A 23,725-nucleotide genomic window follows, 5' to 3' on the forward strand; every position below is an offset into this window, starting at 1 on the left:
CTGATCGCTGTATTAGTGTCGCTGGTGATGCTAGTTAGGGACGTAAATATTTAGGTTCGCCGTCAGAGTTTTATAGCGACAGGGACCCCCATATACTATCTAATAAATGTTTTAACCCCTTGATTGCCCCCTAGTTAACCCTTTCACCACTGATCACTGTATAACCGTTACGGGTGACGCTGGTTAGTTTGTTTATTTTTTATAATGTCAGGGCACCCGCCGTTTATTACCGAATAAAGATTTAGCCCCCTGATCGCCCGGCGGTGATATGCGTCGCCTCAGGCAGCGTCAGATTAGCGCCAGTACCGCTAACACCCACGCACGCAGCATACGCCTCCCTTAGTGGTATAGTATCTGTACAGATCAATATCTGATCCGATCAGATCTATACTGGCGTCCCCAGCAGTTTAGGGTTCCCAAAAACACAGTGTTAGCGGGATCAGCCCAGATACCTGCTAGCACCTGCGTTTTGCCCCTCCGCCCAGCTCGGCCCAGCCCACCCAAGTGCAGTATCGATCGATCACTGTCACTTACAAAACACTAAACGCATAACTGCAGCGTTCGCAGAGTCAGGCCTGATCCCTGCGATCGCTAACAGTTTTTTTGGTAGCATTTTGGTGAAATGGCAAGCACCAGCCCCAGGCAGCGTCAGGTTAGTGCCAGTACCGCTAACACCCACGCACGCACCGTACACCTCCCTTAGTGGTATAGTATCTGAACGCATCAATATCTGATCCGATCAGATCTATACTAGCGTCCCCAGCAGTTTAGGGTTCCCAAAAACGCAGTGTTAGCGGGATCAACCCAGATACCTGCTAGCAACTGCGTTTTACCCCTCCGCCCGGCCCAGCCCAGCCCACCCAAGTGCAGTATCGATCGATCACTGTCATTTACAAAACACTAAACGCATAACTGCAGCGTTCGCAGAGTCAGGCCTGATCCCTGCGATCGCTAACAGTTTTTTTTGTAGCGTTTTGGTGAACTGGCAAGCACCAGCCCCAGGCAGCGTCAGGTTAGTGCCAGTAGCGCTAACACCCACGCACGCACTGTACACCTCCCTTAGTGGTATAGTATCTGAACTGATCAATATCTGATCCGATCAGATCTATACTGGCGTCCCCAGCAGTTTAGGGTTCCCAAAAACGCAGTGTTAGCGGGATCAGCCCAGATACCTGCTAGCACCTGCGTTTTGCCCCTCCGCCCGGCCCAGCCCAGCCCACCCAAGTGCAGTATCGATCGATCACTGTCACTTACAAAACACTAAATGCATAACTGCAGCGTTCGCAGAGTCAGGCCTGATCCCTGCGATCGTTTACAGTTTTTTTGGTAGCGTTTTGGTGAACTGGCAAGCGCCAGCGGCCTAGTACACCCCGGTCGTAGTCAAACCAGCACTGCAGTAACACTTGGTGACGTGGCGAGTCCCATAAGTGCAGTTCAAGCTGGTGAGGTGGCAAGCACAAATAGTGTCCCGCTGCCACCAAGAAGACAAACACAGGCCCGTCATGCCCATAGTGCCCTTCCTGGTGCATTCGCCAATCCTAATTGGGAACCCACCACTTCTGCAGCGCCCGTACTTCCCCCATTCACATCCCCAACCAAATGCAGTCGGCTGCATGAGAGGCATTTTTATGTCCTCCCGAGTACCCCTACCCAACGAACCCCCCCAAAAAAGATGTTGTGTCTGCAGCAAGCGCGGATATAGGCGTGACACCCACTATTATTGTCCCTCCTGTCCTGACAATCCTGGTCTTTGCATTGGTGAATGTTTTGAACACTACCATTCACTAGCTGAGTATTAGCGTAGGGTACAGCATTCCACAGACTAGGCACACTTTCACAGGGTCTCCCAAGATGCCATCGCATTTTGAGAGACCCGAACCTGGAACCGGTTACAGTTATAAAAGTTACAGTTACAAAAAAAGTGTAAAAAAAAAAAAAAAACACAAACAAAAATATAAAATAAAAAATAATAGTTGTCGTTTTATTGTTCTCTCTCTCTTTATTCTCTCTCTATTGTTCTGCTCTTTTTTACTGTATTCTATTCTGCAATGTTTTATTGTTATTATGTTTTATCATGTTTGTTTTTCAGGTATGTAATTATTTATACTTTACCGTTTACTGTGCTTTATTGTTAACCATTTTTTTGTCTTCAGGTACAGCATTCACGACTTTGAGTGGTTATACCAGAATGATGCTTGCAGGTTTAGGTATCATCTTGGTATCATTCTTTTCAGCCAGCGGTCGGCTTTCATGTAGAAGCAATCCTAGCGGCTAATTAGCCTCTAGACTGCTTTTACAAGCAGTGGGAGAGAATGCCCCCCCCCCCCCCCACCGTCTTCCGTGTTTTTCTCTGGCTCTCCTGTCTCAACAGGGAACCTGAGAATGCAGCCGGTGATTCAGCCAGCTGACCATAGAGCTGATCAGAGACCAGAGTGGCTCCAAACATCTCTATGGCCTAAGAAACCGGAAGCTACGAGCATTTTATGACTTAGATTTCGCCGGATGTAAATAGCGCCATTGGGAAATTGGGAAAGCATTTTATCATACCTATCTTGGTGTGGTCAGATGCTTTGAGGGCAGAGGAGAAATCTAGGGTCTAATAGACCCCAATTTTTTCAAAAAAGAGTACCTGTCACTACCTATTGCTATCATAGGGGATATTTACATTCCCTGAGATAACAATAAAAATGATTAAAAAAAAAAAAAAATGAAAGGAACAGTTTTAAAATAAGATAAAAAAGCAAAAAAATAATAAAGAAAAAAAAAAAAAAAAAAAAAAAAGCACCCCTGTCCCCCCTGCTCTCGCGCTAAGGCGAACGCAAGCGTCGGTCTGGCATCAAATGTAAACAGCAATTGCACCATGCATGTGAGGTATCACCGCGACGGTCAGATCGAGGGCAGTAATTTTAGCAGTAGACCTCCTCTGTAAATCTAAAGTGGTAACCTGTAAAGGCTTTTAAAGGCTTTTAAAAATGTATTTATTTTGTTGTCACTGCACGTTTGTGCGCAATTGTAAAGCATGTCATGTTTGGTATCCATGTACTCGGCCTAAGATCATCTTTTTTATTTCATCAAACATTTGGGCAATATAGTGTGTTTTAGTGCATTAAAATGTAAAAAAGTGTGTTTTTTCCCCAAAAAATGCGTTTGAAAAATCGCTGCGCAAATACTGTGTGAAAAAAAAAAATTAAACACCCACCATTTTAATCTGTAGGGCATTTGCTTTAAAAAAATATATAATGTGTGGGGGTTCAAAGTAATTTTCTTGCAAAAAAAAATAATTTTTTCATGTAATCAAAAAGTGTCAGAAAGGGCTTTGTCTTCAAGTGGTTAGAAGAGTGGATGATGTGTGACATAAGCTTCTAAATGTTGTGCATAAAATGCCAGGACAGTTCAAACCCCCCCCAAATGACCCCATTTTGGAAAGTAGACACCCCAAGCTATTTGCTGAGAGGCATGTCGAGTCCATGGAATATTTTATATTGTGACACAAGTTGCGGGAAAGAGACAAATTATTATTTTTTTTTTTTTTTTTTGCACAAAGTTGTCACTAAATGATATATTGCTCAAACATGCCATGGGAATATGTGAAATTACACCCCAAAATACATTCTGCTGCTTCTCCTGAGTACGGGGATACCACATGTGTGAGACTTTTTGGGAGCCTAGCCACGTATGGGACCCCGAAAACCAAGCACCGCCTTCAGGCTTTCTAAGGGCGTAAATTTTTGATTTCACTCTTCACTGCCTATCACAGTCTCGGAGGCCATGGAATGCCCAGGTGGCACAAACCCCCCCCAAATGACCCCATTTTGGAAAGTAGACACCCCAAGCTATTTGCTGAGAGGTATAGTGAGTATTTTGCAGACCTCACTTTTTGTCACAAAGTTTTGAAAATTAAAAAAAGAAAAAAAAAATTTTTTTTTTTGTCTTTCTTCATTTTCAAAAACAAATGAGAGCTGCAAAATACTCACCATGCCTCTCAGCAAATAGCTTGGGGTGTCTACTTTCCAAAATGGGGTCATTTGGGGGGGGTTTGTGCCACCTGGGCATTCCATGGCCTCCGAAACTGTGATAGGCAGTGAAGAGTGAAATCAAAAATGTACACCCTTAGAAATCCTGAAGGCGGTGATTGGTTTTCGGGGTCCCGTACGCGGCTAGGCTCCTAAAAAGTCCCACACATGTGGTATCCCCGTACTCAAGAGAAGCAGCAGAATGTATTTTGGGGTGCAATTCCACATATGCCCATGACCTGTGTGAGCAATATATCATTTAGTGACAACTTTGTGCAAAAAAAAATAAAAATAAAAAATAAATTGTCACTTTCCCGCAACTTGTGTCAAAATATAAAATATTCCATGGACTCAACATGCCTCTCAGCAAATAGCTTGGGGTGTCTACTTTCCAAAATGGGGTCATTTGGGGGGGGTTTGTGCCATCTGGGCATTTTATGGCCTTCAAAACTGTGATAGGTAGTGAGGAGTAAAATCAAAAATGTACGCCCTTAGAAATCCTGAAGGCAGTGATTGGTTTTCGGGGCCCCGTATGCGGCTAGGCTCCCAAAAAGTCCCACACATGTGGTATCTCCATACTCAGGAGAAGCAGCTAAATGTATTTTGGGGTGCAATTCCACATATGCCCATGGCCTGTGTGAGCAATATATCATTTAGTGACAACTTTTTGTAATTTTTTTTTTTTTTTTTTTTTTTTTTTCATTATTCAATCACTTGGGACAAAAAAAATGAATATTCAATGGGCTCAACATGCCTCTCAGCAATTTCCTTGGGGTGTCTACTTTCCAAAATGGGGTCATTTGTGGGGGTTTTGTACTGCCCTGTCATTTTAGCACCTCAAGAAATGACATAGGCAGTCATAAATTAAAGACTGTGTAAATTCCAGAAAATGTACCCTAGTTTGTAGGCGCTATAACTTTTGCGCAAACCAATAAATATACACTTATTGACATTTTTTTTACCAAAGACATGTGGCCAAATACATTTTGGCCTAAATGTATGACTAAAATTGAGTTTATTGGATTTTTTTTAGAACAAAAAGTAGAAAATATCATTTTTTTTCAAAATTTTCGGTCTTTTTCCGTGTATAGCGCAAAAAATAAAAACGGCAGAGGTGATCAAATACCATCAAAAGAAAGCTCTATTTGTGGGAAGAAAAGGACGCAAATTTCGTTTGGTTACAGCATTGCATGACCGCGCAATTAGCAGTTAAAGCGACGCAGTGCCAAATTGTAAAAAGTGCTCTGGTCAGGAAGGGGGTAAATCCTTCCGGGGCTGAAGTGGTTAATAAACTTCCTGTAAAAATTAGAGAACCCCACAAACCGCTGTACAGATTTCTTATCAGTAGGGGCAGGCCAATCAAGTACTGCAGATACCTTCTGTGGGTCCATGGCAATTCCATCTGCAGAGATAATGAGCCCCAGGAACTGGATGCTGAGCTTTTCGAATTCACATTTCTCCGCCTTAGCATAGAGATGGTGTTCCCTTAGTCTATTTAGCACTTTCTTCACGTGAATTTGATGGGACTCTAAGGAGGTGGAAAAAATTAAAATGTCGTCCAAGTAAACAATAGTAAATAAATCAAGAAAGTCCCGGAACACATCATTTACAAAATGCTGGAAGGTGGCTGGAGCATTACAGAGTCCAAAGGGCATCACTAGGTACTCAAAATGTCCGAAACGAGACCTGAAGGCAGTCTTCCATTCATCCCCTTCTCTTATTCTGATCAGGTTGTATGCTCCTCTCAAGTCTAGTTTTGTAAATATACGAGCTTCCCAAAGCCTCTGGAATAGTTCTGGAATAAGAGGTAAGGGGTATCGGTTTTTGATGGTTACCTTATTTAAGTCCCGGTAATCAATACAGGGCCGGAGGGAGTGATCCTTCTTCTCCACTAAAAATATTCCCGCTCCCGCGGGGGAAGAAGATGGCCGAAAAACCCCTTATCAAGATTCTCATCAATGTACTTCCGCAATTCCTCCAGTTCTGGTTCTGAGAGGGGGTAGATCCTGCCAAAGGGAATTTCTGCACCGGGTAAGAGATCGATAGGGCAGTCATATGGTCTATGAAGAGGGAGAGTGTCAGCGCTCTTTTTATTGAAAACGTCCAGAAAGTCATGGTAAACGGAAGGCACAAGTTTAATGGTTTCAGGGTCCATGTTAATGCACAAGAGCGGTTCTTCGGACTTGGGTAGAGGAGGAGTGCAGAATTCATTGCAGTACTTGGAAGAAAAAGTCACTTCTCCTGTGATCCAGTTGATGAGGGGGTTATGTGCCTTCAACCAGGGCTGCCCAAGAATGACAGGAAATAGGGGAGATGTAATGACATCTAGATGTAGCAGCTCACGATGCCCAGAAGCTGTGAGGCACAGGATGGGTTCAGTCACTAGAATGACAGGCCCAGATTTGATGCCTGAACCATCTGCCAGGTGGACCGTGAAGCTGTTCTTAGCACGCAAAGGGAGTGCATGTGTATTTGCAAAGGCAGAGTCCACAAAACAGCTACAGGCCCCAGAGTCCACAATAGCAGAAACAGTAAGAGTCTTTCCGGTTAACTGAAGGGAAACAGGCAGCAGGGTGTGGTTTTGACTGGAACTTAATGCCACGACTGTAGAAGATGGAAGGAGGGATCTTTTACGATGTCTTCTGGAACAAGTCTGTAGGAAGTGCCCCTGCTCACCACAATAAAGACAGAGATTATTGCGGCAACGATGAGACCGCTCTTGTTCGGCCAGAGGGAGCCTAGGAAAGCTGGCATGTGGAATTTTCCTGATGTCAGAAACATTTCTTGGCGCGGTTGAGAAGGAGGCAGGTGATGGGTCCGTCGAGCAGGTAGCATTAGATGAACAAGTGTATTAAAATATGTAGCGCTACCTCAGTCTCAATATGACAAAAATGACCAAGAAAATAAAAAATGGTTAAAAACTAAATACATGCCCAAATGTTCAAAAATTGTGTTCAAAATGACTAAGTGAGCGTATCAATAAAGTGCAGTGTGCACACAATAAAGAGAATATACACAATAAACAAGATCAATGTGAACAATGTCACATGATATATAAAGTGTCTAATCAATCACGTCAAGCATAAACTGACATCTGCTAAATAATTGTGGAAATAATAAATATTCAAAAGTACTAGGTGGGTGTGTCAATAAAGTGCAATGTGCACACAATAAAGAGAATATACACAATACACAAACAATGTGAGAATAGTCATATAATTCAATCAATCAAACACGTAAAGCGTGAACTGACATCTGATAAATAATAAATGTGAAGATCATGAAGTGTATTATAAAAAACTTACAATATAATTTCTAATGCGACTCCCTAAAGGATTAATATTGAAGTGCAATGTTCATATACTACATCAATATTAAGCCGGCAAACAAAAACAACCAAATACTGTCAGTATTGCCATACAAAATGATAAGTGTCCAAACAACTGTGAACTGGTGAAACAATGTCGAAAAAAATTAGTTGAAAATAGTGCAGTCCAAAAACATGCAATGCGACTTCCAATGTGACTGACATTGGGGGACCCGGTGACAGGAAAACTAGCTGTTGCTTAGGCAACGCCTGAAGAAATTAGCCCAGCTTAATTAGAAAGGCAGATGGCCTGGGTGACACTGGGTAACTGCAGGTGAACACAGATCTTGTGGGATACAATTAACAGCGGAACCCTGCAACTTCAAGATGAATTCCAAACATGTATATACAGTACCATACATGGCTAATGCCTCTAGAAGCTGGATATCATTGAAGTAGACGTTGCTGTTTCAGTGATCTCCACTTGTTTCTGGGTCCCGTGCTGAGTCGCTGGCCTAATGCACTTTGAATACAGAAAGTCAACTGCTGAGCACAGGCACAATTCGGAGAATGCTTTGCTTTTTCTGAATGAACGCAAAGCATTGTCTGAATGGACAAGGTGGAGAACAAGGCAGTGACATCACAGAGAACACAATGCATGCAGCTGGTTGCTCAGCACAGGACCTGGAAGCAAGTGGGGATCACTGGAGTAGCAATGTCTACTTCAGTGCTTTCTAGCTTCCAGGGGCATTGGCCAGGTATGTTATATACGAAATTAAAATACTTCTGCGCTACTATATGTGTATAAACCGTAAAAATGGTTGCTGCTTAGACACAAAAAGTGTTCCCACAAAAATATAAAACAAAATGAATAGTGAAATGCAACCACACCCAAAAAAAAGGCTAAGTAAAATGGGTGAAAATAATCAAAAGTGTAAACAATCCATGAGCACCTAACAATGAGCAAAGAAATAGTCCATGAAAACCAATATCTGTTGCTAGTAGGTTCAGAAGATAAATGATCATAAAATACAAAGTGAATCACACTTCTTAGTGCACGTGTCTAAGTCTTCATGAGTGACAATCCAAACTTTAGTGATCAAGCACACCACCGTATCCTCCACCGGTCTCTATATGTGCTCACTTCACATGGAGACCCACCATAGGGTCTAATGGCACCTTCCCATCAGGGGTAACAATCCAGCAATCTGTAGTTCCTCTGTCCTAAAGGGACTCCCAATCACTCAGGTGTAGTTCCTCGTGGTAGTGTGTCATAAGAGTAGGAAAAAACTCAACATAGTGTTTTACTGTTTTGAAAAAACTTTTAATAAAACCACAGTATAAAACTCACATTTGCGGATGCACAATCCTGGTGCATGCAGGTGAAGCGGTTGTACGACAAAGACGGACAATCACTGGATCACTGAAACATCCGCAACTCCTCAGCCCTGTGTCCCCAGTGGCTCATGGACTGCTTCCTGGATGTGCGTGATGATGTCATAGGCTCCGCTTTGACGCGTTTCGTCACTACACTTGTGACATCTCTTGATACAATTACGAGTGTAGTGATGAAACGGGTTTGAGGCGGAGCCTGTGACATCATCGCGCACATCCAGGAAGCAGTCCACGAGCTGCTGGGGACACGGGGCTCAGGAGTTGCAGATGTTTTAGTGATCCAGTGATTGTCCATCTTTGTCAAACAAGCTCTTCACCTGCATGCACCAGGATAGTGCATCCGCAAATGTGAGTTTTATACTGTGGTTTTAAAACTTTTAAAAGTTTTTTTTAAACGGTAAAACACTATGTTGTGTTTTTCCCTACCCTTATGACACACTACCATGAGGAGCTATACCTGAGTGATTTGGGAGTCCCTTTAGGACAGAGGAACTACATATTGCTGGATTGTTACCCCTGAGGGGAAGGTGCCGTTAGACACTATGGTGGGTCTCCATGTGAGGTGAGCACATATAGAGAACGGTGGAAGATACGGTGGTATGCTTGATCACTAAAGTTTGGATTGTCACTCATGAAAATTTAGACACGTACACTTAGAAGCGTGATTCACTTTGTATTTTATGATCAATTATCTTCTGAACCTACTAGCAACATATATTGGTTTTCATGGACTATTTCTTTGCTCATTGTTAGGTGCTCATGGATTGTTTACACTTTTGATTATTTTCACCCATTTTACTTAGCCTTTGTTTTTGGGTGTGGTTGCACTTCACTATTCATTTTGTTTTATGTTATATACAAAGTTATACTGGTCCAATGTAACTATGTAAAGTAACTAAACTAAATGTACAAGCACGCCTGTTAGTCTTTGGGAATAGAGGTCAAAGATCAATAGCAAAGCTGCAGATCTGTAACAGACATCCTGGTGGTCTGAGTATTTCCATGTTTATAGACATTCATTCAATTCACACGAGGGAACCTTATGGCTGGTCCACCTCAGCAAAAGCCCTTGTTCACACCAATGCGATTTGTCATGCGAATGGACAGTACAAAATCTCATGACAAGTCACACCCTATTTTCAGCAATGGATGCGTTCAAATCAATTGCGCCTCAAGTCACAGCAACTTTGAAATAGGTTCCTACACTACTTTTCTGTGGTTTGATGATTTTATTGCTACTTGCATTGACATCTGTTAAATGATGTCACAAGCTGCAATGAAATCGGAGATTCAAATTGCACTGATTTATGGCTTTGAAATTACGCTGAAGTAGCATAATTTCAAAGTCGCACTGTAAACCAGGGAGAGCAACTTGAGAGCAGGTGCATGCTGACTCAAGTTTCTGTGTTACAGCAAAACAAGCTGTCATAGGAAATGTTTCAAACATAGTAGGAGCACTAGTATTGGCTTCATCTTTACACACCCTACATTGACAGAAATAATGGACCTGTTAAATTAGCATTCAGCACGATGTGCATCAAAACACACAGGGGTGCTTAAAACATTTTTATTTTTACTTACCGAGCAGGATGATATAATCCTGATTTGTTCCAGAGCTTCAGACAGGCTACCTTCAATTTCAAAATCATCTAAAGAGAACAAGTCACCTGCTCTGGATAGGTCTTTCTGTTCTAAGACCAGCTGAAACAAATGGTGCATGGCTGTTACTCATTCCACACATTAAAATTTACATCCATGCATGTGTCAAGAGTTCATTACAGTCCATTCTTTCAAGGGTTGCATACATCCTTTGTTCAGATCTCTCTAGAAAAGAAAAAACATAAATATTTTATATAGCATACCTATATTTTTGTACTTAAATATGGCATACTCTACATTTGGAAAGGTGAGGCAATGCAGATTAACTACAAGTATTAGCATACTGGCAAAGTACTCTCAAGCACATAGGACTGGCAAGTTATCACTAGGCAAGGACTAGGTAAGTTATCACAAAATATATTGGGCAGGTGGTTGTAATTGGAGATACTTCAGCATTTAGACATTAATGTACATCAATCTACAGCATTGTCTAGATTGCATGGGTAGAAATATTAAACTTGCCTTAGTATATGAAGTTAAACATTCTGGTACAAGCAAAAATCATAGTAATTCCATAATTTTACATGCAAAACCAAATTGTATACCGGTATGTATGCACATGTTGTAAAACACATTTTGTGACAAAAACATACAAATAAAACAGGGCTTTTTTTCATCAGAAATGTGGGGGGACGCAGTTCTGGCACCTCCAGCACTGAATGCATGTAATGGCAGGGGGTGCTGGGGTGTGCGTGAGGGTTTATTAATGCCAAATGGTAGAGGATCTATTGTTGTGAGGAGGGTTTCGCTTGTTGCTGGGAGGGATCTAGTGTTGAGGGAGGCATCTATTCTTGTTGGCTGCTGGATGGTCTATTGATGCTGGTTGCTGGAGAATCTATTGTTGCTTGGGGGAGGGTAAATTGTTGTTGGGAGGATTCTACTGTTGAGGGAGGGGTCTATTGTTGGCTGCTGGAGGGTCTGTTGATGCTGGCTTCTGGAGGATCTATTGTTGCTGGGGTAGGGGGGTTCAGTTGCTGCTGGGAGGAATCTACTGTTGAGAGAGGGGTCTATTGTTGTTGGCTGCTGGAGGGTCTATTGATGCTGACTGCTGGAGGATCTATTGTTGCTGTGGAAAGGGGGTTCAATTGCTGCTGGGAGAAATCTATAAATGAGGGAGTGGTCTTTTGTTGTTGGCTGCTAAATGGTCTGTTAATGCTGTCTGCTAGGAGGTTTATTGTTGCCGATGGGAATCTACTGCTGGGATGGATCTATTGTTGCTTTGGGGTACTTTGTTGTGGGGGGTCTATTGTTGCTGGGGGGAACTATTTTTGAAATAGGGGTGTATTGTTGCTGGCTGCAGGGGATATATTTTACACATTATCATTAACAAATTCCATGCAAATTACTTAGCACCGTAAAATGATACTTTATTCTCTAAAACGGGTGGAACTGGGATGTGGATAGGGGGAGGAATCAAGGGACGGTGCTCGGAGGTGGGTAGGGGTGGAGATAAGGGGGTACTTTGTTGTGGGGGGTCTATTGTTGCTGGGGGGAACTATTTTTGAAATAGGGGTGTATTGTTGCTGGCTGCAGGGGATATATTTTACAGATTATCATTAACAAATTCCATGCAAATTACTTAGCACCGTAAAATGATACTTATTCTCTAAAACGGGTGGAACTGGGATGTGGATAGGGGGAGGAATCAAGGGACGGTGCTCGGAGGTGGGTAGGGGTGGAGATAAGGGGGGACTTGAAAGGGGGAGTTCCTGCACCTATTAACTGAGAAAAAAAGCCCTGAAATAAAGTGTACCTGTACTTAAGTTAGTCCTACACATTGACCTGGGTAAGTTTTATCCCATTTTCCCTTACAGAGCAGCTGTATTATGAGCTGCCTGCTTCACATAACATTTCTATAAAATGAAGGTCAGGACTTTGATTTGGCCATTGCAGAACAATAACTTTCTTCTGCTTTAACCATGCTTTAGCAGATTGACTTAAATTTTTTGCGTCTTTGTCTTTATGACTGACTTTCTCTTGAGCTTCTGTTCATGAACAAATACCCTGAATGTGTTGGTACAATTCTGAATTGATAATTCCATTACTGATAGCAGCAAACCATCCTGATCCAGAAGCAAAGCAGGTCCAAACCATGATATCACCACCATCATGTCTGGGTTGGGATATGCTGGGATATGGTTCTTATGCTGGAATGCAGCATTTGCCTATCACGAAATGTAATGCTTCTAATCCAACTCAAAAATGTATTTTAAAAAGAAATTTAGAAAGTTAAAGAGAAAGTAAAGTCTTCTTTAATTGTACCTACAGGTAAGCCTATAATAAGGCTTACCTGTAGGTACTTTAAATATCTCTTAAACTTGCACCGTTTAGGAGATATTTATTATTATTATTATTATTATTATACAGGATTTATATAGCGCCAACAGTTTACGTAGCGCTTTACAACTTGAGGGTAGACAGCACAAATACAATACACTTTAATACAGTAGGAATCAGAGGGCCCTGCTCCTTAGAGCTTTTACTATATACACTGCTGCTGACATCATTGGTGCATGCGCACTGAAGGAATGGCCCCCTCATGACGTTTCTTCAGGGCCCGTGCTGTGACCGGTGGCACCCGTGCATGTACGAGTGTGACGTCATCGCGGCTCTGGCCAATCACAGCACCGGAGCCCGCAAACCCAGAAGTAACTTCGGGAAAGATGTTGGCCCTGTCAGCGGTGTGTCGATTCAGGGCATCGTTCTAAGGTAAATATGTTATTTCATAATAAGCTAGTATGCGATGCATACTGCATACTAGCTCATTATGCCTTTGTCTTGCAGGTTTTCTTCTCTTTTTTTTTTTTTTTTTTTTTTTTGAGGTTTACAACCTCTTTAAGCCAGAAATTTACATATGTCTACAGAATATTCAAAATTTTACAAATGGTCTTAACCACTTGCCGACCGCCTCATGCATATATACGTGAGCAGAGCGGCACGGGCAGGCAAAATCACGTACCTGGTACGTGATTGCCTTCCCGCGGGCGGGGGGTCCCATCGGACCCCCCCCGGTGCCATCGGCGGTCGGCGTTTGGTTGGAAGCGATGAGAGACGAGGGGGAGACCATCCGATCGTGGCCCCCCCTCGCGATCGCTCCCAGCCAATGAGAAACATCCCCTGCCTCTGTATAGTACACAGAGGCAGAGGATGTGATGTCATCTCTCCTCGGCTGGCCAGTTTCCGTTCCAGCGCCGAGGAGAGAAGACATGTAAGTGCACCAACACACACACACACACAACACAGTAGAACATGCCAGGCACACTAAACACCCCCGATCCCCCCCCGATCGCCCCCCGATCCCCCCCCAATCCCCCCCCCCTGTCACAAACTGACACCAAGCAGGTTTTTTTTTTTTTTTTTTTCCTGATTACTGCATAGTGTCAGTTTGTGACAGTTACTGTGGTAGGACAGTTAGTATTAGCCCCCTGTAGGTCTAGGGTACCCCCCTAACCCCCCCTAATAAAGTTTTAACCCCTTGATCACCCCCTGTCGCCAGTGTCGCTAAGCGATCATTTTTCTGATCGCTGTATTAGTGTCGCTGGTGACGCTAGTTAGGAACGTAAATATTTAGGTTCGCTGTCAGCGTTTTATAGCGACAGGGACCCCCATATACTACCTAATAAATGTTTTAACCCCTTGATTGCCCCCTAGTTAACCCTTTCACCACTGATCACCGTATAACTGTTACGGGTGACGCTGGTTAGTTTGTTTATTTTATATAGTGTCAGGGCACCCGCCGTTTATTACCGAATAAAGGTTTAGCCCCCTGATCGCCCGGCGGTGATATGCGTCGCCCCAGGCAGCGTCAGATTAGCGCCAGTACCGCGAACACCCACGCACGCACCGTACACCTCCCTTAGTGGTATAGTATCTGAACGCATCAATATCTGATCCGATCAGATCTATACTAGCGTCCCCAGCAGTTTAGGGTTCCCAAAAACGCAGTGTTAGCGGGATCAGCCCAGATACCTGCTAGCACCTGCGTTTTGCCCCTCCGCCCGGCCCAGCCCAGCCCACCCAAGTGCAGTATCGATCGATCACTGTCACTTACAAAACACTAAACGCATAACTGCAGCGTTCGCAGAGTCAGGCCTGATCCCTGCGATCGCTAACAGTTTTTTTGGTAGCATTTTGGTGAACTGGCAAGCACCAGCCCCAGGCAGCGTCAGATTAGCGCCAGTACCGCTAACACCCACACACGCAGCATACGCCTCCCTTAGTGGTATAGTATCTGATCGGATCAATATCTGATCCGATCAGATCTATACTAGCGTCCCCAGCAGTTTAGGGTTCCCAAAAACGCAGTGTTAGTGGGATCAGCCCAGATACCTGCTAGCACCTGCATTTTGCCCCTCTGCCCGGCCCAGCCCAGCCCACCCAAGTGCAGTATCGATCGATCACTGTCACTTTTTTTTGTAGCGTTTTGGTGAACTGGCAAGCGCCAGCGGCCTAGTACACCCTGGTCGTAGTCAAACCAGCACTGCAGTAACACTTGGTGACGTGGCGAGTCCCATAAGTGCAGTTCAAGCTGGTGAGGTGGCAAGCACAAGTAGTGTCCCGCTGCCACCAAAAAGACAAACACAGGCCTGTCGTGCCCATAGTGCCCTTCCTGCTGCATTCGCCAATCCTAATTTGTGAACCCACCGCTTCTGCAGCGCCCGTACTTCCCCCATTCACATCCCCAACCAAATGCAGTCGGCTGCATGAGAGGCATTTATATGTCCTCCCGAGTACCCCTACCCAACGAACCCCCCCCAAAAAAGATGTGTCTGCAGCAAGCGCGGATATAGACGTGACACCCGCTATTATTGTCCCTCCTGTCCTGATAATCCTGGTCTTTGCATTGGTGAATGTTTTGAACGCTACCATTCACTAGTTGAGTATTAGCGTAGGGTACAGCATTGCACAGACTAGGCACACTTTCACAGGGTCTCCCAAGATGCCATCGCATTTTGAGAGACCCGAACCTGGAACCGGTTACAGTTATAAAAGTTACAGTTACAAAAAAAAAGTGTAAAAAAAAAAAAAAAAAACACAAACAAAAATAAAAAAAAATAGTTGTCGTTTTATTGTTCTCTCTCTCTCTATTCTCTCTCTATTGTTCTGCTCTTTTTTACTGTATTCTATTCTGCAATGTTTTATTGTTATTATGTTTTATCATGTTTGCTTTTCAGGTATGCAATTTTTTATACTTTACCGTTTACTGTGCTTTATTGTTAACCATTTTTTTGTCTTCAGGTACGCCATTCACGACTTTGAGTGGTTATACCAGAATGATGCCTGCAGGTTTAGGTATCATCTTGGTATCATTCTTTTTAGCCAGCGGTCGGCTTTCATGTAAAAGCAATCCTAGTGGCTAATTAGCCTCTAGACTGCTTTTACAAGCAGTGGGAGGGAATGCCCCCCCCCACCGTCTTCCGTGTTTTTCTCTGGCTCTCCTGTCTCAACAGGGAACCTGAGAATGCAGCAGGTGATTCAGCCAGCTGACCATAGAGCTGATCAGAGACCAGAGTGGCTCCAAACATCTCTATGGCCTAAGAAACCGGAAGCTACAAGCATTTTATGACTTAGATTTCGCCGGATGTAAACAGCGCCATTGGGAAATTGGGGGAGCATTTTATCACACCGATCTTGGTGTGGTCAGATGCTTTGAGGGCAGAGGAGAGATCTAGGGTCTAATAGACCCCAATTTTTTCAAAAAAGAGTACCTGTCACTACCTATTGCTATCATAGGGGATATTTACATTCCCTGAGATAACAATAAAAATGATTTTAAAAAAAAAATGAAAGGAACAGTTTAAAAATAAGATAAAAAAGCAAAAAAATAATAAAGAAAAAAAAAAAAAAAAAAAAAAAAAAAAAAAAAAAGCACCCCTGTCCCCCCTGCTCTCGCACTAAGGCGAAAGCAAGCGTCGGTCTGGCGTCAAATGTAAACAGCAATTGCACTATGCATGTGAGGTATCACCGCGAAGGTCAGATCGAGGGCAGTAATTTTAGCAGTAGACCTCCTCTGTAAATCTAAAGTGGTAACCTGTAAAGGCTTTTAAAGGCTTTTAAAAATGTATTAATTTTGTTGCCACTGCACGTTTGTGCGCAATTTTAAAGCATGTCATGTTTGGTATCCATGTACTCGGCCTAAGATCATCTTTTTTATTTCATCAAACATTTGGGCAATATAGTGAGTTTTAGTGCATTAAAATTTAAAAAAGTGTGTTTTTTCCACAAAAAATGCGTTTGAAAAATCGCTGCGCAATTACTGTGTGAAAAAAAAAAATGAAACACCCACCATTTTAATCTGTAGGGCATTTGCTTTAAAATAATATATAATGTTTGGGGGTTCAAAGTAATTTTCTTGCAAAAAAAAATAATTTTTTCATGTAATCAAAAAGTGTCAGAAAGGGCTTTGTCTTCAAGTGGTTAGAAGAGTGGGTGATGTGTGACATAAGCTTCTAAATGTTGTGCATAAAATGCCAGGACAGTTCAAACCCCCCCCAAATGACCCCATTTTGGAAAGTAGACACCCCAAGCTATTTGCTGAGAGTCATGTCGAGTCCATGGAATATTTTATATTGTGACACAAGTTGCGGGAAAGAGACAAATTTTTTTTTTTTTTTTTTGCACAAAGTTGTCACTAAATGTTATATTGCTCAAACATGCCATGGGGATTTGTGAAATTACACCCCAAAATAAATTCTGTTGCTTCTCCTGAGTACGGGGATACCACATGTGTGGGACTTTTTGGGAGCCTAGCCGCGCACGGGACCCCGAAAACCAAGCACCGCCTTCAGGCTTTCTAAGGCCGTAAATTTTTGATTTCACTCTTCACTGCCTATCACAGTTTCGGAGGCCATGGAATGCCCAGGTGGCACAACCCCCCCCCCCCCCCAAATGACCCAATTTTGGAAAGTAGACACCCCAAGCTATTTGCTGAGAGGTATAGTGAGTATTTTGCAGACCTCACTTTTTGTCACAAGGTTTTGAAAATTGAAAAAAGAAAAAAAAAAAATTTTTTCTGGTCTTTCTTCATTTTCAAAAACAAATGAGAGCTGCAAAATACTCACCATGCCTCTCAGCAAATAGCTTAGGGTGTCTACTTTCCAAAATGGGGTCATTTGGGGGGGGGGTTGTGCCATCTTGGCATTTTATTTTATAGGTAGTGAGGAGTGAAATCAAAAATGTGTGCCCTTAGAAATCCTGAAGGTGGTGCTGGGTTTTCAGGGCCCCGTACGCGGCTAGGCTCCCAAAAAGTGCCACACATGTGGTATCCCCGTACTCAGGAGAAGCAGCTGAATGTATTTTGGGGTGCAATTCCACATATGCCCATGGCCTATGTGAGCAATATATCATTTAGTGACAACTTTTTGTAAATTTTTTATTTTTTTATTTTTTTTGTCATTATTCAATCACTTGAGACAAAAAAAATAAATATTCAATGGGCTCAACATGCCTCTCAGCAATTTCCTTGGGGTGTCTACTTTCCAAAATGGGGTCATTTGGGGGGGGTTTGTACTGCCCTGCCATTTTAGCACCTCAAGAAATGACATAGGCAGTCATAAACTAAAAGCTGTGTAAATTCCAGAAAATGTACCCTAGTTTGTAGACGCTATAACTTTTGCGCAAACCAATAAATATACGTTTGGTAAAAAAAATGTCAATAAAGACAGGCCGAATACATTTTGGCCTAAATGTATGACTAAAATTTAGTTTATTGGATTTTTTTTATAACAAAAAGTAGAAAATATCATTTTTTTTCAAAATTTTCAGTCTTTTTCCGTTTATAGCGCAAAAAATAAAAACGGCAGAGGTGATCAAATACCATCAAAAGAAAGCTCTATTTGTGGGAAGAAAAGGACGCAAATTTCGTTTGGGTAGAGCATTGCATGACCGCGCAATTAGCAGTTAAAGCGATGCAGTGCCGAATTGTAAAAAGTGCTCTGGTCAGGAAGGGGGTAAATCCTTCCGGGGCTGAAGTGGTTAAGCAAACTGTAGCTAGGGGGCAATCTTTTATTTTAGATAGTACTGGCTTTTTCTCTGCAACCCTGCAGAGAAGACCCCGCTGTCAGAATGCAATAGCACAGTGGGACAGATCCGTGCATCCACATTGCTTGTGTGGATGTGGGGATCTAAGTTGAAAAGTTGAACAGAAAAAAAAAATCTATTTGTGTACCCAGCTTTAGTGGGAGGGCTGACCTACACAAACTTTTCAATTTCTATCCAGTTAGGTAGGACACTACATATTTTTGTTAGAAACCTAGTAAAGGATAGCTCCATAAGCACTGTCAAGAACACATACACACACACAAACACAAATAATGCACAATCCACTGAGCATTTTCGTAATTTATCCAATTCAAACTACACTAGTGCAGGACAGGAGTTCCGGATTTTCAGTCTTTATTTTCTGCATGCTTGCTTATGATATGTGATTCATATGTGATTCATTAGCTAGTGCAATCAGAATTAGGATGACAACCTTGGAGCTTGTAAATTTAAAAATAAAATCTACCAGGACAGCAATAGGAATGACATAAAACAAATCTGACACTCCATCCATCCACCAAAGCTTTAGGCCCCCTTTAGACCCATGGGTTGCAGTAACATGTAGTAAAAATTATAATCCACGGTCCTTTACTTGCTGTTAGGGATGGTCCTGATGTTGGAGTCGAACATAAGTTTGACTCCAACATCTGATGTTTGTTCAAAGAACAAACGAAGATATGGGGCGTTCAAAGCAAATTTGAGCGCCGCGGAGCACCCCATAATGCACTGCGAGATCGCAGTGGATTGATGGCTGCTGATTGGCCAAAGCATGCACCTGACCTGCATTCTTTGGCCAATCACAGCGCAATCTGCTGTGAGAGCCATGATTGGCCAAAGGCAGGGTGCCTTTGGCCAATCATGGCTCAGGGGGCTAAGTCCACGCCCCACACTATATAGGGCTGCTTACACGGCGGCTGTGTATAGTGTGATAAAGTGGAGAGGAGAACTTGAGCTAGATTAGGCAGGTTAGTTAGTGTCGTCCAGGCAGTTTAGTTAATATAAATATATATATATATATATATATATATATATATACAGTGCAGTCAGTGTAGAATATATACAGTATCTCACAAAAGTGAGTACACCCCTCACATTTTTGTAAATATTTTATCATATCTTTTTATGTGACAACACTGAAGAAATTACACTTTGCTACAATGTAGAGTAGTGAGTGTACAGCTTGTATAACAGTGTACATTTTCTGTCCCCTCAAAATAACTGAAGACACAGCCATTAATGTCTAAACTGCTGACAACAAAAGTGAGTACACCCCTAAGTGAAAATGTCCAAATTGGGCCCAATTAGCCATTTTCCCTCCCCGGTGTCATGTGACTCGTTAGTGTTACAAGGTCTCAGGTGTGAATGGGGAGCAGGTGTGTTAAATTTGGTGTTATTGCTCTAACTCTCTCATACTGGTCACTGGAAGTTCAACATGGCACCTCATGGCAAAGAATTCTCAGAGGATCTGAAAAAAGAATTGTTGCTCTACGTAAAGATGGCTTAGGCTATAAGAAGGTTGCCAAGACCCTGAAACTGAGCTGCAGCATGGTGGCCAAGACCATACAGCGATTTAACAGGACAGGTTCCACTCAGAACAGGCTTCGCCATGGTCGACCAAAGAAGTTGAGTGCACGTGCTCAGCGTTATATCCAGAGGTTGTCTTTGGGAAATAGATGTATGCAGGGGGGTCAGCCTGTCAGGCTCAGACCATATGCCGCAGTCTGCATCAAATTGGTCTGCATGGCTGTCGTCCCAGGAGGAAGCCTCTTCTTTAGAAGATGCAAAAGAAAGCCGTGCAAACAGTTTGCTGAAGACAAGCAGACTAAGGACATGGATTACTGGAACCATGTCCTGTGGTCTGATGAGACAAAGATAAACTTATTTGTTTCAGATGGTGTCAAGCATGTGTGGCGGCAACCAGGTGAGGAGTACACTGCTGCCTGCACTGGGTGCTACAGTTCATTGAAGGAACCATGAATGCCAACATGTACTGTGACATACTGAAGCAGAGCATGATCCCCTCCCTTTGGAGACTGGGCCGCAGGGCAGTATTCCAACATGATAATGACCCCAAACACACCTCCAAGATGACCACTACCTTGTTAAAGAAGCTGAGAGTAAAGGTGATGGACTGGCCAAGCATGTCTCCAGACCTAAACCCTATTGAGCATCTGTGGGGCATCCTCAAACGGAAGGTGGAGGAGCACAAGGTCTCTAACATCCACCAGCTCCATGATGTCATAATGAGTGGAAGAGGACTCCAGTGGTAACCTGTGAAGCTCTGGTGAACTCTATGCCCAAGAGGGTTAAGGCAGTGCTCAAAAATAATGGTGACCACACAAAATATTGACACTTTGGGCCAAATTTGGAAATTTTCACTTAGGGGTAGGGATGAGCTTCGAGTTCGAGTCAAACTCATGTTCGACTCGAACATCGGCTGTTCGCAAGTTCGCCGAACAGCGAACAATTTGGGGTGCAAAACATTAAATGATTCACTATACACTAGCCCCAACCAATAGTGGAATCAAATAGCAGCGCTAAATTAATTCCCCTAAAAATATGTGTAAAAATTATGTGACTAATAATTTGCACCACCCTGTATCAACACAATGTGACCTGTGTTCAAAATCAAAATTCATTAAATGCGTATAAAATCTGTGTGAAAAAGATTTTTTTGAAAAAAACTTTTAAAAAACATACATTTCTGCAAACATATAAAGTCCAATATTCAGTGAAACGTAGTGGTATTAGTGGTAATCCATAACGTAATATAGTGCAGATCTTCAATAATTCAATCTTCCACCACACCTCTGTGACTTGTGATTTGGCTTTAAGGCTATTTCCCACACAGAAGGGGGCAAGATGGTGACCTCCAATAAATCCCCGTTTGATATCCAGAGTATATAAGCAAAGCTCTCTTCTTATCAGAGGCTGGTCCTAGTGAAACTCTGTCCAAGTGGAACTGGTCTAAGAGTGACGTGTGTGTGGTCTCGCTCCTTTGCAGGATCCTGGTGGATGACACGGTGAACTCTGTTTCAGCTCGCGCACTAGGACCAGCCTCTGATAAGAAGAGAGCTTTGCTTATATACACTGGATATCAAACGGGGATTTATTGAAGGTCACCATCTTGCCCCCTTTTGTGTGGGAAAAAGCCTTAAAGCCGAGCACGAGAGTGTAAGGCAAGAGGAGCTGGTGAGTTTATTCGCCTAAGGGGAGTGGAATCACAAGTCACAGAGGTGTGGTGGAAGATTGAATCATTGAAGATCTGCACTATATTATGTTATGGATTACCACTAATACCACTACGTTTCACTGCATATTGGACTTTATATGTTTGCAGAAATGTATGTTTTTTAAAAGTTTTTTTCAAAAAAATCTTTTTCACACAGATTTTATTCGCATTTAATGAATTTTGATTTTGAACACAGGTCACATTGTGTTGATACAGGGTGGTGCAAATTATTAGTCACAAATCATTTTTACACATATTTTTAGGGGAATTAATTTAGCGCTGCTATTTGATTTCACTATTGATTGGGGCTAGTGTATAGTGAATCATTTAATGTTTTGCACTGTTTTGAATATTTAAGCGGCTGCTCAGAGTGAGGCTTTAATTCCACGAGCGCAGCGTCTGGCACATAGGAGGGGGTGGATAACCTGTGTACCATATTACGAACAATTTGGGGTGTTCGCGGCAAATTCGAATGCCGCAGAACACCCTTTAAAAGTCTATGGGAGAAATCAAAAGTGCTAATTTTAAAGGCTTATATTCATGGTATTGTCATAAAAAGTGTTTGGGGATCTGGGTCCTGCCCCAGGGGACATGGATCAATGCAAAAAAAAGTTTTAAAGACGGCCGTTTTTTTCGGGAGCAGTGATTTTAATAATGCTTAAAGTGAAACAATAAAAGTGTAATATCCCTTTAAATTTCGTACTTGGGGGGTGTCTATAGTATGCCTGTAACGGGGCGTATGTTTCCCGTGTTTAGAACAGTCTGACAGCAAAATGACATTTCAAAGGAAAAAAAGTCATTTAAAACTACTTGCGGCTATTAATGCATTGCCGGTCCGACAATACACATAGAAGTTCATTGATAAAAACGGCATGGGAATTCCCCACAGGGGAACCCCGAACCAAAATTTAAAAAAAAAAATGACGTGGGGGGTCCCCCTAAATTCCATACCAGGCTCTTCAGGTCTCAGCTCTTCAGACCCCCACAACCACCGGCCAGGGTTGTGGGGATGAGGCCCTTGTCCTCATCAACATGGGGACAAGGTGTTTTGGGGGGCTACCCCAAAGCACCCTCCCAATGTTGAGGGCATGTGGCCTGGTACGGTTCAGGGGGGGGGGGGGCACTCTCTCATTCCCCCCTCTTTTCCTGCGGCCTGCCAGGTTGTGTGCTCGGATAGGGTCTGGCATAGATTTTGAGGGGGCCCCACGCCATTTTTTTTTTTTTTAATTTTGGCCAGGGTTCCCCTTAATATCCATACCAGACCTGAAGGGCCTGGTATGGAATTTAGGGGGACTCCCCACGTCATTTTTTTTTTTTTTTAATTTTGGTTCGGGGTTCCCCTGTGGGGAATTCCCATGCTGTTTTTATCAATGAACTTCTATGTGTATTGTCGGACCGGCAATGCATTAATAGCCGCGAGCAGTTTTAAATTACTTTTTTTTACTTTGAAATGTAATTTTGCTGTCAGACTGTTCTAAACATGGGAAACATGCGCCCCTTCACAGGCATACTATAGACACCCCCCCCCAGGTACAAAATTTAAAGGGATATTACACTTTTATTGTTTCACTTAAAGCATTATTAAAATTACTGCTCCTGAAAAAACGGCCATTTTTAAAACTTTTTTTTTCATTGATCCATGTCCCCTGGGGCAGGACCCATGTCCCCAAACACTTTTTATGACAATACCATGAATATAAGCCTTTAAAATTAGCACTTTTGATTATTCATGTTCGTGTCCCATAGACTTTAACGGTGTTCGCATGTTCTGGTGCGAACCGAACAGGGGGGTGTTTGGCTCATCCCTACATAGGGGTGTACTTACTTTTGTTGCCAGCGGTTTAGACATTAATGGCTGTGTGTTGAGGTATTTTAAGGGGACAGCAAATTTACACTGTTATACAAGTTGTACACTTACTACTTTACATTGTAGCAAAGTGTCATTTCTTCAGTGTTGTCACATGAAAAGATACAATAAAATATTTACAAAAATGTGAGGGGTGTACTCAGTTTTGTGAGATACTGTATATAGTGCAGGCAGTGCATTAATATATATATATACCAGACAATTTGGATCTG

The 23,725-nt window shown here is 42.7% G+C and overlaps 1 protein-coding gene across 3 annotated transcripts in view; it reads right to left on the minus strand.

Moving 5' to 3' along the window:
- The window catches only part of VEPH1 (ventricular zone expressed PH domain containing 1), a 675,925-nt gene that overhangs the window by 608,427 nt on the left and 43,773 nt on the right, over window positions 1-23,725 (minus strand). For all 3 annotated transcript variants that reach the window (XM_073626085.1, XM_073626082.1, XM_073626083.1), the window contains exon 2: window positions 10,297-10,539. In XM_073626085.1, the coding sequence (XP_073482186.1) occupies window positions 10,297-10,434 (138 nt within the window). In that variant the 5' untranslated portion in view covers window positions 10,435-10,539. The remainder of the gene's footprint in view (window positions 1-10,296; window positions 10,540-23,725) is intronic.

The sequence above is a fragment of the Aquarana catesbeiana genome, linkage group LG04 (assembly GCF_042186555.1).
Source record: "Aquarana catesbeiana isolate 2022-GZ linkage group LG04, ASM4218655v1, whole genome shotgun sequence".
In the NCBI taxonomy this organism is placed as follows: Eukaryota; Metazoa; Chordata; class Amphibia; order Anura; family Ranidae; genus Aquarana; species Aquarana catesbeiana.